Source organism: Peromyscus maniculatus, chromosome 4 (assembly GCF_049852395.1).
Source record: "Peromyscus maniculatus bairdii isolate BWxNUB_F1_BW_parent chromosome 4, HU_Pman_BW_mat_3.1, whole genome shotgun sequence".
Taxonomy (NCBI): domain Eukaryota; kingdom Metazoa; phylum Chordata; class Mammalia; order Rodentia; family Cricetidae; genus Peromyscus; species Peromyscus maniculatus.
Genome location: NC_134855.1, coordinates 67,270,367 through 67,284,104, shown reverse-complemented (window position 1 = coordinate 67,284,104; position 13,738 = coordinate 67,270,367). Strand labels below are relative to the sequence as shown.

General features: G+C 38.5%; 2 protein-coding genes across 2 annotated transcripts; both read left to right on the top strand.

The window, feature by feature from the left end:
- Positions 1-898: 898 nt before the first annotated feature.
- On the top strand, positions 899-2,065 carry LOC143272724 (olfactory receptor 4B13-like). Its single transcript, XM_076568712.1, has 2 exons — positions 899-917; positions 1,137-2,065. The coding sequence occupies exons 1-2, from the start codon at positions 899-901 to the stop codon at positions 2,063-2,065; spliced, it is 948 nt and encodes a 315-aa protein (XP_076424827.1).
- Positions 2,066-8,979: 6,914 nt separating this feature from the next.
- On the top strand, positions 8,980-9,915 carry LOC102909613 (olfactory receptor 4B13). Its single transcript, XM_006984401.3, has one exon. It carries the CDS (start codon positions 8,980-8,982, stop codon positions 9,913-9,915), a length of 936 nt encoding a protein of 311 aa, XP_006984463.3.
- Positions 9,916-13,738: the final 3,823 nt, after the last annotated feature.

Genomic DNA, 13,738 nt, shown 5'->3' with positions numbered 1-13,738 from the left:
CTGCATTTGATGATTTTGGGAGTGGTGGACTTAATTAAATTGGTAATTTTTTTTTCCCTTGGTAAGCATTTTATTGAGTATGCATAAAATAGGTTAACAAAGTAGAAAAAAAGAATATCCAAGATGAAAGCAATGTCAACACAGGAGGAGTGGGAACATAAAGACTGAAGTAGGCAGGACTCAAACTGGCCATAAAGGCACTGTGGCATATCAAGAAACGCTATCACGTCCAACTGGACTCAAGATGTTCCCCACTTCTCTTGTGCTCTTTTTTATCAGTTGGTGCTGCTGATACTCCACCCAGGGCATCAACCAATGTGTGCAAGATGGGACTCTTAGATTCTGCGTGGAGGCATTTGACTATTTCTAGCTGCCCCAATAAGTAATATAACGTATAGGTAAATGCCAACGCCTGTATAATTTTCCTAGTGGGGACAAAGGCTGTTTTATTAAAACTCTAGGCCTATTTCATATCTGCAGACCCTAGTTATTAAATGCACTAAACAAACCACTGCATTTCAAGCGTTGGCCTTAGCAGAATTGACTGACTTAAAATGTTTAGTTCCTTACTGACTAAATTGGTAATTTTTATCCAATGAAAGATATAGCATAAAATGGATGATTTTAAAAGTTCTTTAAGGTTTTGGATTCTGCAATTTGCTGTTTTAGAATCACCAAGTAGGACCCATAATTGGATGGGAATTTGATTTCTTCACAGGTAAAGGGGTTTCCTCAGCAGAAGGAGCTGACAGAATGTACTGACAATTACACCAGTAAATAGGCTCTTAACTCTAATGACTTCCCTAATTTGGACTGCACTGTAAATTACAAAGATCCCAGAATGAAAGCCTGATAGAATGGTTATGAGTCCTAGAATTCTCTACTTTTTCTGTTATTAATGTCAAGTAAGAGTTTTTGTGAATATTCATTTTCTAGTTACAAAACTAAACAAATTAAAATAATATAAAATGTTAGACTTCAAAGGTATATGTAACTAGTATTTATTGACTAAATAAATGATTAATACATATATTATAAATTGTTTTACATTATTTACAATACTATACATATCATGAATTTGTGTTAAAATGTTTTTTCAACAGGATTCTCTGACATCCAGCACACCTGAACTGAAGCCATGGTCAGTATAAATAATGTGACTGAACTGATCATCACTGGCCTTTTCCAGGATCCAGAGGTTCAGAAGGTGTGCTTTGTACTGTTCCTTCCTGTGTATGTGGCCACAGTGCTGGGCAATGGCCTCATTGTTGTGACAGTCAGCATCAGTAAGAGTCTGCATTCCCCCATGTACTTCTTCCTCAGCTCCTTGTCCCTGGTGGAGATCTGCTACTCTTCCACTGTTGTCCCTAAATTCCTCACTGACTTACTTGCTAAGATTAAAACCATCTCCCTGAAGGGCTGTCTGGCTCAGATATTCTTCTTCCATTTATTGGGGGTTGCTGAGATTCTTCTGCTTGTAGTGATGGCCTATGACCGCTATGTGGCCATCTGCAAACCTCTTCATTACATGAACATCATGAGTCATCAAGTGTGTCACATGCTGGTGGCTGGTTCCTGGCTGGGGGGCCTCATTCACTCCATAATCCAGATCCTCATCACCATTCCATTGCCTTTCTGTGGTCCTAATGTGATTGACCACTACTTCTGTGACCTCCAGCCATTATTTAAGCTTGCCTGCACTGACACCTTTATGGAGGGGGTTGTTGTGATGGCCAACAGTGGTTTAATCTCTATAATCTCTCTCCTTATCTTGGTGACCTCCTATGTCATCATCCTAGTCAACTTGAGGAACCATTCAGCAGAGGGGAGGCGCAAGGCACTCTCCACCTGTGCTTCTCACATTACAGTGGTCATCTTGTTTTTTGGGCCTGCTACCTTCCTTTATCTGAGACCTTCCTCAACATTTACTGAAGACAAACTCGTGGCTGTGTTCTACACAGTCATCACTCCCATGCTGAACCCCATCATCTACACTCTTAGAAATGCAGAGGTGAAAAATGCCATGAAGAAGTTGTGGGGCAAAAAGAACTCAGAGACAGAGTGAAAGGAGCAATAAATGATGAGAAAGGATTTTGAAAATTAGTCTGTTGTTGATGTAGATTTTGCTGTTTGGTACATATTCCAATATAAAAGTAATAAGAAGAACGCAGTAGTAACTAGTACCTCTGTAGTAACTAGTACCCCTCGTAGTAACTAAATACTCTAAGGACAGGGTTCAGGTAGTCTCACTGATGTATTGAATCTGATTGGCTGCACAGTTTCCTGGGTTCTGCATAGTTCCTCATGAGTCTGAGAAATTTGAAGGCTCACAGAAAGCGCAAATACAAAGAACATCTAGGGGCCGGGTGGTGGTGGCACATGCCTTTAATCCCAGCACTTGGGAGGCAGAGGTAGGTGGATCTCTGTGAGTTCGAGGCCAGCCTGGGCTATCAAGTGAGTCCCAGGAAAGGTGCAAAGCTACACAGAGAAACCCTGTCTCGAAAAACCAAAAAAAAAAAAAAAAAAAAAAAAAAAAGAACATTTAAAAGCATGCTTGTATCTTTCTTCAAGACATGGTAATATTGGATAATATAGGGTAAAGTATATTTTAATACTTGCATACAATGTATAAAAATAATTTTACAGTCATAGGTTTATCATTGTTTCACAACTTAGCATTTCCTTTAGTTGAGAAAATGAAGCATTCTTTCTAGTGGCTATTTTGAAATATTTATCATGTGTGGTTACCTTTTTGTATTATAAAACGTTTGGAATTATTCTTCCTATTCATCTACATGAAGGTACAAATTACTTCTACTTTTTCCTTTTGTTCCACCTGTTTGTTAATAACCTATATTTTATTGAAAAGGAAATTAACCAGAGGTATTATCAGGGGGTATGTGGTGCTGCAGTTATCAACCTGTCCTTTTCTACTGTGGATAAGCATGTTGTTGGGAAATGCACCTAGGGAATTTTCTATTGTGGCTTTTGGATTCTTGAATTGCAGACCATCTGATCTCATCCACCAGAGAAGACAGTTTTAATTCTTGTGTTATATTAGCATCAAAGACTGTCTAGTGGGCTCTCTCACAATGTTTAACATTTCTAAATCAAAGTAATATCAAAATAACACAATTCTACCAATGTATTGAGAAATAAATAAAATGTTTTTACAAAAATTAAATGATTTTCAGCTTTATGAGATGTTAGAAATATAGAATGTTAGAAATGCTTACTGTCTTATCTTGAAGAATGAAGGATAGGGTAATACTCTTTCTAATTCACATCTATGTCCCATTATTGTAAGTGAGCATGCCACAGCTATTCTAATGTCCATTGATTTTTTTTCAATGAAGGGAAATAAAAGAGTCTATGTGAACAATCTATGTTGTTATAGCTCCTGGAATCTCTTCAATGATTCGTTGTTTCTCCCCATTGTGAAAAGTTCTGATTATATCTTACAATTGGTCCCTGTTGGCTTAGGAGTTGTATGGGATTGCACTGATTTGCATCTATTCACCCTACTTTTGTCAAGTGTGTGACATGCCAGAGTGGGCTGTGGTTTCACCATGTGTCTTTTGGGCTCTGAGATTATATTCAATAGCAATTTGTGTCTGCAGGACAAGGCATGAACAAATTTGTATACTGATGAAAACATTGTCTGTCTGTGCTAATGCATGGTAGACCAAGACAAATGACTACAGAGCATTCAAAATATGTATAGTGCCACTAAAACCTGGAATTTATAAAATTTAACTTACTAAAATTAACATAGGCACACACTGTAGGGACTATGAAACTTGATAGCATAAGTATATTTTCTTCAAGCCTGTAGATGTCTTAGTGTTAGAGGTGAGACTTCTAAGCCAATACCTTGATGACTGTCTGGCTAACTGCCTCTAACCTCAGGCTTTTACTAACCAGTTCTTTATCTCATCCTCACATATCCTTTCTAATGACTCCCAAATTCCCACACAAATATCAGTGGCTGGAGAGAAGGGGCATTGGCAGCAGCCACAGGCCATGCCCAGCCAGTTCATCTTGATCTCTCACTAGCCATCTAAGAATGTAGTGAAAGCCTGTGTAATTTCCTGCCTCATGATCACCTGCTTAGCAGAAGGACTACACATAGCTAGGGATTTTGCTGGATTATTTGTTGAATGAATGAATTGGTGACTGTTATCTTTCAGAGCCTAATTCTTGTCATATTCAGTGGTTATTGACCACTGTCATAACCAAGAGAGGCAGAAGTACAGGGAGACCAGGTGATTTTGTAAATGCATGTTATACATATGCAAATGTGAGAATGAGAAGGTGAAGTGGTAATAATGTCAATTAACACTATATATAGTTTTATATAAAAGTGGCAACAGGAAAACAGAAAGTCATTTTGGAAACAGCTGTCTTTAGTTGGATACTCACTTATTTACTAGCTGATCAAAACCTAATGCCCAGGGACTTTCTTTCTGGATAAGTGACACAGTTGATTAGCTTGAACTGTTTGGGAGGCCCCCAGAAAGAGGAGCTGGAACCTGTCCTTGGTGCATGGGCTGACTTTTTGGAGCCTGGGGCCTATGCTGAGACACTTTGGTCAGCCTTGGTGTAGGGAGGATGGGACTGGACCTGCCTTGGCTGAGTCTGCCAGGCTGGGTAGACTCCCCAGGGGAGACCTTGCTTTGGAGGAGGTGGGAGTGGGGGGTGTATTGGGGAGGAGGGCTGGGGGATGGGTAGAGGGATGACGGGGGAATCTGTGGCAGATATGTGAAATTAAGTTAATTATAAAATAAAAATACTGAAAGAAAGAAAAGGAATTCTGATATTTATATTAATCAGAAACTGTAGGCAATAAGCTATATCACCTTTATTTTTCTTTATGTACTTCTCTATGTTGGGGGTAACACAATATTGAAATGATATTAAAATGATTGCAGAAGATTTAGAAACTTTCTTCAAGTCATAGTTTATTTGGCCAAGTTTTCCTACAGGGAGAAGAAATTCCATGGGGAAGTTGGTCTCTTGATTATATGTGTGGATTTGTTTATCATGAATAGTCCAAGTTTCTGAGCATTCAATCACAACCTTGGACATTGTGTGGATAGTTAGGATCGCTACATCAAAACAGGATTTTATCACTCCTGAATTTTCTATTCTCATGGATGTTATTTATATGCTAGCAGTTGTAAATCTAAGTATGAATCCTGATGCAGGATGGCCAAAAACTTCCTTTCCTTGTGATTTGTCTTAGTCATCAACCTTGTTTTCTAAATACTCCACACCTGTTTGATCTAGGAGACAGATCCAACCCTTGAACCACAGTAATGTTTCTACTTTGTATCCCCAAAGCCTAAGGATTTGGAGAGAGCATTGATTTCTGTGATAGTACCAGATAAATGATAGAGTGTGGCTTTGGGAAGTCAAATCACCTCTCTCAGACTATTCCCTTTTCTTGTACATTCAGAAGTTAAAATAATATTATTCTAAATAATTATTATTAATAATTAAGAATAATTATTCTCTAAATTGTTCAGGACATGCTCCTAGGGTGATTTTGGTGAGTGTAACCTGGGTTTGGGTCTTTATTGGGCAGTCTGCTCTGTGGTGATACTATTAGTCAAGGGACTTCATTTATGGAAGAACACAGGATCTGTAAGACTCCTTCCCTGTCTAGCTTTTTCCAGAGCACAACCTCTCCTTGAGCCATGGTCTGATTCATGGGAGCAGAGAATTTTATGGTGAATTAGAGACAATTTACTTGAAATCCAAGGCAGAGCAGGAGCACAGCAACTCTTCTGACCTGAAGGTAAGTGAAGTGACTAGAGGTAAAAGCATGAAGCCTATTGGCTGATATAGGTATCGGGTAACTCTTCTTTCCTCTAGCCCTGTCTATGCAGACTTCTGTGTTCACCTGCTGATTTGTGACTTTATAGACTTGTCCTCTTGCCTTCCATGCTTCTTCGTGAGCCTTTAATTGTGAGTAAAGAGAATGGTAATATGGCATAAGGACAGAGAGTCATGAGAACTTTATTCTGTGATAGTGAAATCAACATTGCAATGTAGTGAGGAAGAATACAGAACAGAGAGGGAAGAGAGGATACCCTGGGGTAGGCAACTGCTGTGTAGTGTCTATTTGGGAACTGACTATAAGGGGACAGACTCAGTAAGAGCAATCCCGGAACAACCTTGAACTCTTGAAAGCATCAGCATTTGTTTTGTGGGAACAGGGACATCTTTGTGTATTTTTAGTATTTATTCAGTGCTCAGAGAAGAGAAGATGTATTTGCAATGGCATCATTTGGAAAAATCTCACTGCACAAACAGGACTTGAATGGGCTTGCAAGAAGGGTAGGGATTTAAGGGACAAGTGAAGGCATCCTGGCTAAGTGAGGTTCTGTGTTGGGAATGAACAGCATGAGTGTGTATGGTAAGGGAGAGGATTGTGACTTGAGCAAGGTTAAGAAAAGCTCGGGCAGATGAGGTCGTAAATTGTCGAGTACCCTCAGATTATGAAAATAATGACTATTAAGTTGGAGTAATTTATAATTGTCCTGATTTCTCTCTTTATGAATGTTGAACTAATAAGAACTAAAACTTTTAAGACAGCAGAAGACATCTTTATTGCTGACAATATGATAAGGGAAATGGAAGTTTGTTTTTGTTACAAATGACCTTGACAAAACTTAATCCCTGAATTAGGGAAACACACACCCATTCACTAACCATTTTCAGTCTGTTTAAAGCTGATTTAAGAATATTTTTTCTTGTATATGAATTTAGAATAAGTGTTTCAACTTTGAGTTGTCAGTCAGGGACAGAAAGAAAATTGTGTAGGGTCCAGTGTTTCTAGGCTTCATCCCAAGTGGAAGAATAAATAATGGCTTATCTCTTCAAAAATATGTTTGGTTATAATCTATTCTTATTGCTTTTGAATTTTTATTTATTTCATTTTTAATTAATAAATTCCATACAATATATTTTAATCATATTCTTTCCCAACCCCCTACTCCTCCTCCCAGATTCTTCCTCTCCCTACCCATCCAACTTCATGTTCTTTTTCTTCCAAAAAAAATCGACTAACCAAAAAAAAAAAAAATCAATTAACCAACCAAACAACAGTAATAAACCCACCCCCCAAATAGACAACCTCACAAATACCAAATCTGTTTTGTGTTGCCTTATTACTTCTGGGCTTGAGGACTGCCCTGGAGTGTGTTTATATACACAGTGTCACTTCATGGGAGAAAACTGATATTTCTCTTTCCCAGCAGGAGTCAATTGCAAATAGCCTCTTGGTTAGTGGTGGGATTTTTATCCACTTCCCCTTCTCCATGCCGGGATTTTTGTCTCTCTTGAATTTGTGTAGGCCTTGGGCATGCTGTCACAGTTTCTGTGAGTTCATATGTACACTGGCCCTGTTTATCTGAAAACATAACCTTTCCCTTTTCATCAGCTCTCTAGTTTCTGTATGGAATCCTTTCTCTGTTTCTCCCACTCATCTGATCCCTCTTAGCTATTAAGAAATTTTTCAGTCTCTTTGTAATGAATGTCTCTCAGTAGATTTGATGGTAGATGGTGAGAAATGATTGTAGAATGGTGTGGAAAATGTAGTTAGTTCAGTACTCTCAGACATGTGAACATTTGATATAGGAACATATTTCTTTCTTTTTTTTTTTTTTGGTTTTTTGAGACAGGGTTTCTCTGTGTAGCTTTGCGCCTCTCCTGGAACTCACTGGGTAGCCCAGGCTGCCCTCGAACTCACAGAGATCCTCCTGGCTCTGCTTCCCGAGTGCTGGGATTAAAGGCGTGCGCCACCATCGCCCGGCTGAAACATATTTCTTGATGCAAGAAGATGTAGAGGACTCTGCTTTGAGTAAAGCAAGGATGGGCCTTACCTAGGAGAGAAAACAGCATGAAAGATATTGGGAAAGGACAGAAAGAACAGGAGAAACATTTCTTGCTAAAGTGATAAGTTTATGGTAAACTGATGAGTTTATGGTTTTGGAAGTTTGATCTCTAGGTGGTGATTGGATCATGATGGCTCATTCTGTTCATGCATCCGTAGGCTTGAAGGTTGAGTGGCATTGCTGTAAAGGGAGCGTGCCTTGTCATGCTTGCTCTGTCTCATCATCTGATAGCTCTGCCATGCCACAACACAGAGGGAAGGTCATCCCGACCCCCTTGATTCTGAGCTTGCTTTGGCCTTCTGAGCTTGTAGAATTCTGAGGTTATAAATATGTATTCTTTTTTAATATATTTGTTTTTATTTTATGTGCATTGGTGTTTTGCCTGCATGTATGTCTGGGTGAGGCTGTCAGATCTTGGAGATACAGGCAGTTGTTAGTGGCATGACGTTGCTAAGAACTGAGATTGTGTCCTCTGGAAGAACAGTTAGTGCTCTTGACCACTGAGCCATCTCTCCAGTCCCTATGTGTATTCTTTATGATTTACCAAGTCTATACTTCAGGTGTAGTAGTTCTCTGAGGAACAGATGGATACAAAGCATTGGACCAGAACAGTATCAAAGGGGTAACTCAAAGGAAGACCTATTAAATGCAATGAAGATAATACAAATATATGATTTATGTACTCATCTATGCATCTCTTATCTATGTAACAATCATATATCTTGAAATCTTAAATTCAGAATTCCTTTGATGAATTAGAAAGAACCTGAAGGGCTGAAGGTTAGAAAGACTTATTCTGAGTTTCAATTTCTATGTGATTATGTGTAAATATACATTTTGTGGATTTCTATTCTCTGTTAATAGCTAAATTAAACTAAAATAAAAGAAATGGAATCTTAAATTACTAATATTTAATGCTGAATGGGAATATACTTGCTAAATGAAAGATTGAGTAGTAAGTGTATAAAAACAGTCTGTCCTTTCTAGAATGCTTTGAGTGAAATTAATTTGTTCTAAAATTTTTGACTTTTTTCTAGCCTTCATACTATCTGATGTTCAACACACTTGAACTGACTCCATGGCCAATGAAAATAATGTAACTGAATTAATTTTCACTGGCCTTTTCCAGGATCCAGAGGTGCAGAAGGTGTGCTTTGTACTGTTCCTTCCTGTATATGTGGCCACAGTGCTGGGCAATGGCCTCATTGTTGTGACAGTCAGCATCAGTAAGAGTCTCCGTTCCCCCATGTACTTCTTCCTCAGCTCCTTGTCCCTGGTGGAGATCTGCTACTCTTCTACCATTGTCCCCAAGTTCCTCACTGACTTACTTGCTAAGATTAAAGCCATCTCTCTGAAGGGATGTCTGGCTCAGATATTCTTCTCTCATTTCTTTGGAGTTTTTGAAGTCATTCTGCTTGTAGTGATGGCTTATGACCGCTATGTGGCCATCTGCAAACCTCTTCATTATATGAACATCATGAGTCGTCAAGTGTGTCACATGCTGGTGGCTGGTTCCTGGCTGGGGGGCCTCATTCACTCCATAATCCAGATCCTCATCACCATTCCATTGCCCTTCTGTGGTCCTAATGTGATTGATCACTACTTCTGTGACCTCCAGCCATTATTTAAGCTTGCCTGCACTGACACCTTTGTGGAGGGGGTTGTTGTGATGGTCAACAGTGGTTTAATCTCTATAATCTCTCTCCTTATTTTGGTGACCTCCTATGTCATCATTCTAGTCAACTTGAGGAACCATTCAGCAGAGGGGAGGCGCAAGGCACTCTCCACCTGTGCCTCTCACATTACAGTGGTCATCTTGTTCTTTGGGCCTGGTGCTTTTATTTACATGAGACCTTCCTCTACCTACACTGTGGACAAACTTGTGGCTGTGTTCTACACGGTCATCACCCCCATGCTGAACCCCATTGTCTACACTCTTAGAAATGCAGAGGTGAAAAATGCCATAGGGATGTTCTGGAGCCAAAAGAGAGCTGAGGGACCACAGACAAATTAAAATAATGTCTTGCTTTTTGTGCATATTGAAATGGGTTTTGTTTTCAGTAGGATTTTCTTTTACTTTCTTCTTTTTTTTAATTTAAAAGTCTACTACAAGTTGCAATAAATATTTATTTATGGCACAGTTCATTAGGTAACTTGCCCTGTGCTGTGCTTTTCCTTATATGCTTAGTTCAAAACTTATTCTACCAACAAGAGGCCATGCCACTGAATTTGTTTTTTTTTTTAATTTCAAACTAACTCTTCCTCTCTTGTAATTACATGTTATGTTCATGTTTACTTAAAATAGCTCATGTTTCCACAGTTTGTAATCTATCCCAGTGAACAGAAGGTAGAAAATATGCATGATTGTGAGGTGGTGTTTTTGATTTCTCTGTTTGCCCCACGGAGATGTCACACAGCACAGAATTGCTCTGTCCTTCATGTTTTGTTCCCTGGCAACTCCTTTGCAGCATCACCATTATTCTTTAGGACCACTATGAAGTAAATAAGGGTTACTGGAACATAAGAACTATGATGCTGGGCTGTGGCCCTGATAGAAGATGTGTCTGAGTGTTGAGTGGCATGCACAGTGATAACACTGGCTAAGTGGGGATCATGCCTTTAGGAGGATCGAGTAAAACAACCTGAAAATGATAACTTAAAAATCTTATTTCTGAAGTTTCTGACTTAATGTTTTGAGGCTGAGGTTAACCACAGATAACTGGAAAGCATAGAGAGCAGAGTCTACTGTATGTAGTTTTTCATTGTATTATAACATACTTTTTACATGTTAATGGAAATGAATATCTTACCTTTAAGTATATCACTCCTTTTAAAAATTAGAACACAATTTGATGACTCCTGAACCACACCTTTGTAAATAAGCATATAAAGAATACTCGTCCTTTATGCTTAAAGAAGCACTGAGTAGCGTTTCATGTCGCTCTGTGGACATTTGTCAATGTGTGCAGATATTTGATTCTCACAGAAGTAGAAGTTGGTGGAAGAGTAGGGAGAAGCCTCAAGAGCCCCAAGTGCTACACCAAACAGCCTGTCTCAGCTCAAGGACAGCCCACTGGCCTTGTTCACACTCTTGCATGAACTGACCAAACACTAATTGTCCCATCTATTTTTTTCTTCTTCTGGGACTTTTAAGTCTTTGGCAAAAACAAACAACCAACAACCATTAAAAACAGTAAGTCTTGCCGGGCGGTGGTGGCATACGTCTTTAATCCCAGCACTCGGGAGGCAGAGCCAGGCAGATCTCTGTGAGTTCGAGGCTAGCCTGGGCTACCAAGTGAGCTCCAGGAAAAGGCGCAAAGCTACACAGAGAAACCCTGTCTTGAAAAACCAAAAAAAAAAAAAAAAAAAAAAAGAAAAAGAAAAAACAAACAAACAAAAAAACCAGTAAGTCTTAAGATAATGAATAATTATACAAGCCATCATTTCCAGATTAAAAAACCCTGCTTTATTTTAAGCTTCCTAGAAGCCAAGTTAGACAAAAACCCAAGGAATCTTTGGTGGTGACATAGAATATCTTTGTAAAAATTCACAATTTAAAAAATATTTTGGTATCATTCATCCCTCCTTCTTCCTTCTTCTTCTGTATCGGCTCCTCCATCTCTCACTCTGAACCCACTCTCTGGTTTATCCATTTCTCTCTTCATATCACCTGTATCCTGCTAGTCCTCTTCCAAGCCCTCTGTCCCCTTATTTTAATAAATGTCTTCAGTAAATACAAGAGCTTGATGTGTCTGTATCTGTGATTCAACTCAGTAATGAGCATCCTTGCTTTTGGGTATAATGTTCTAAGGCAGAGATCCATTTTGAGGAACATGTTTGGATCCATGACATTTAATAACACAATTGGCTTGAAACAAAGTGCAAATTCAAAGTGTTTTTTCTAGGACAAAATCCACTTCATTGGTTTATTCCTTCTTCCTCTCCTACTCCATAATATCTTTATGTACTTATGGATATAGCATGAATTTCAATACATGTATCCAATATGTGATTATTAGATCATAGTTACTAGTAAATATACATATACATGTACATACCTACATACCTACCTACATACATACATACATATATTCATGATTTTGTATGCTAGGTACATTCAACTTGTTCTCCAGTAGTGATCCTAAAATATTCATTAATCATTCATTCATTGATCATTCTCCCTCAGTTTTCTTACTGTTCTATGGAAGATTCAAAGTTTGTCCTGCTAGCCACCCAAACCCATGAACTGAATAGAGACCATTTTGACAAATATTTTTAGGTTAATCATTACTTTCCTTCATCCCTTCCTTTCTTGTTTTTTCCCCTCCATTCTTTCCTTCTCCATCCCTCAAGATAACTAAATGTGTTTCATTTAGAAAGGGAACAAAGCAATGGAATTATCATGGGATATTTGGCATGAGGATATTAATCTCCTTTTCTCTTCTAATGTAGACAAATGCATCATTACATTTTTCTCTTCTTCTGATTGGCATATTGTATCTTAGAGACCATCTGATCCTGATCATAAGAAAAAAATCTGAATTAGTTTTACATCTTGTGACATAATGGTGCAAAAGACAGACTTTGTGCCCTATTACAATGTCTAACATACATAATAGGAAATAACATTAAAAATGGCATATATTCTGCCTACCAACAAGAATGATGAAGTAAAATAATTTTTATGAAAATTAGTAATTTTTGTCTGTATAGATGTAAAAACATAGAATATCAAAAATTTGTATATTTTCTTAACTCAGAAGAATCAGGCAGGAATAAATTATCAATGTTGATCTTATATGTTGACAATGTTGACTTTGTGCATGTTTAACTCCAGACCTGTATATACCTTCTTTTAAGTGGACATACAATATTGATTACTTTTAAAGTTTGTTACTATTTATTGGTGAAAAATACAAGAGAAATGTGCCTTCAATATTATTTCACCTTTCAGAATTTTCATGTCACCCACAAACCCACAGAATACCAACCATGTACAGACTGTCATGAAATTGGCCCCCTTTGGCTTTGAGATTACTAAGGCCTGCACTTCATTTGCTGTGCATCTGTTTTATGTATCACAGACCAGGTAAATTAATGCCAGCAGCTTCCATAGAGAATCAATCAAGCATGCTAGAGGTATACTTGGAGCATTTGTTTCCCCATTTCTCCTAGAGCTACTGATAGAGATATGTAGATGAATAGTAGTTATACAATCATCATGCAATTCTTCATTCTCTTTGGTGTATCCACTAATCCTTAAGCATGGTTGGTGTGATAGTTTTAATTAGCAGGTTGACAAAATCTAGACTCACCTGATAAGGGAGTCTCAGTGAAGTTTAGTATAGTTTAGCTTGGCTGTAGTTGGAAGTTTCTCTGGTTCTACCAGCCCCATGATCCTGTAGCCCGCTTATAAAATAATCACTCAGAAGTTTATCTTAATTAAAACTGCTTGGCCATTAGCAGCATATAGAATGATATCCCACAGTGCTTGGCCTACGGGCATTTCATGGGGAATTATCTTGATTAATAGGCAAACTCACTCACTTTGTATGACACCATTCCATGGGCAGGTGATACTGAATTTTGTAGAAGTGGAGTGGGCAACTGAAGACCAGCATGCTTGAGTTAATCTCTTGCTTTCTGCTGTTGAGTGTGGACGTGATGTGAGTAGCCACTTCAAGTTCTTGCCACCTTGTCTCTCTGCAATGATGGACCATGACCTGGACTGTGAGCCAAGCAAGCCCCTTCTCCCTTAGGTTGCTTTTGGCCGGATATTTTATCACAGCATCAGGAAATGACAGTAGGACAGGTGAACATTCCTGGAGTAAATTCTG

Coding starts and splice junctions, on each gene's coding strand:
- LOC102909613 (XM_006984401.3), top strand. CDS start 8,980: ATGGCCAATGAAAATAATGTAACTGAATTAATTTTCACTGGCCTTTTC.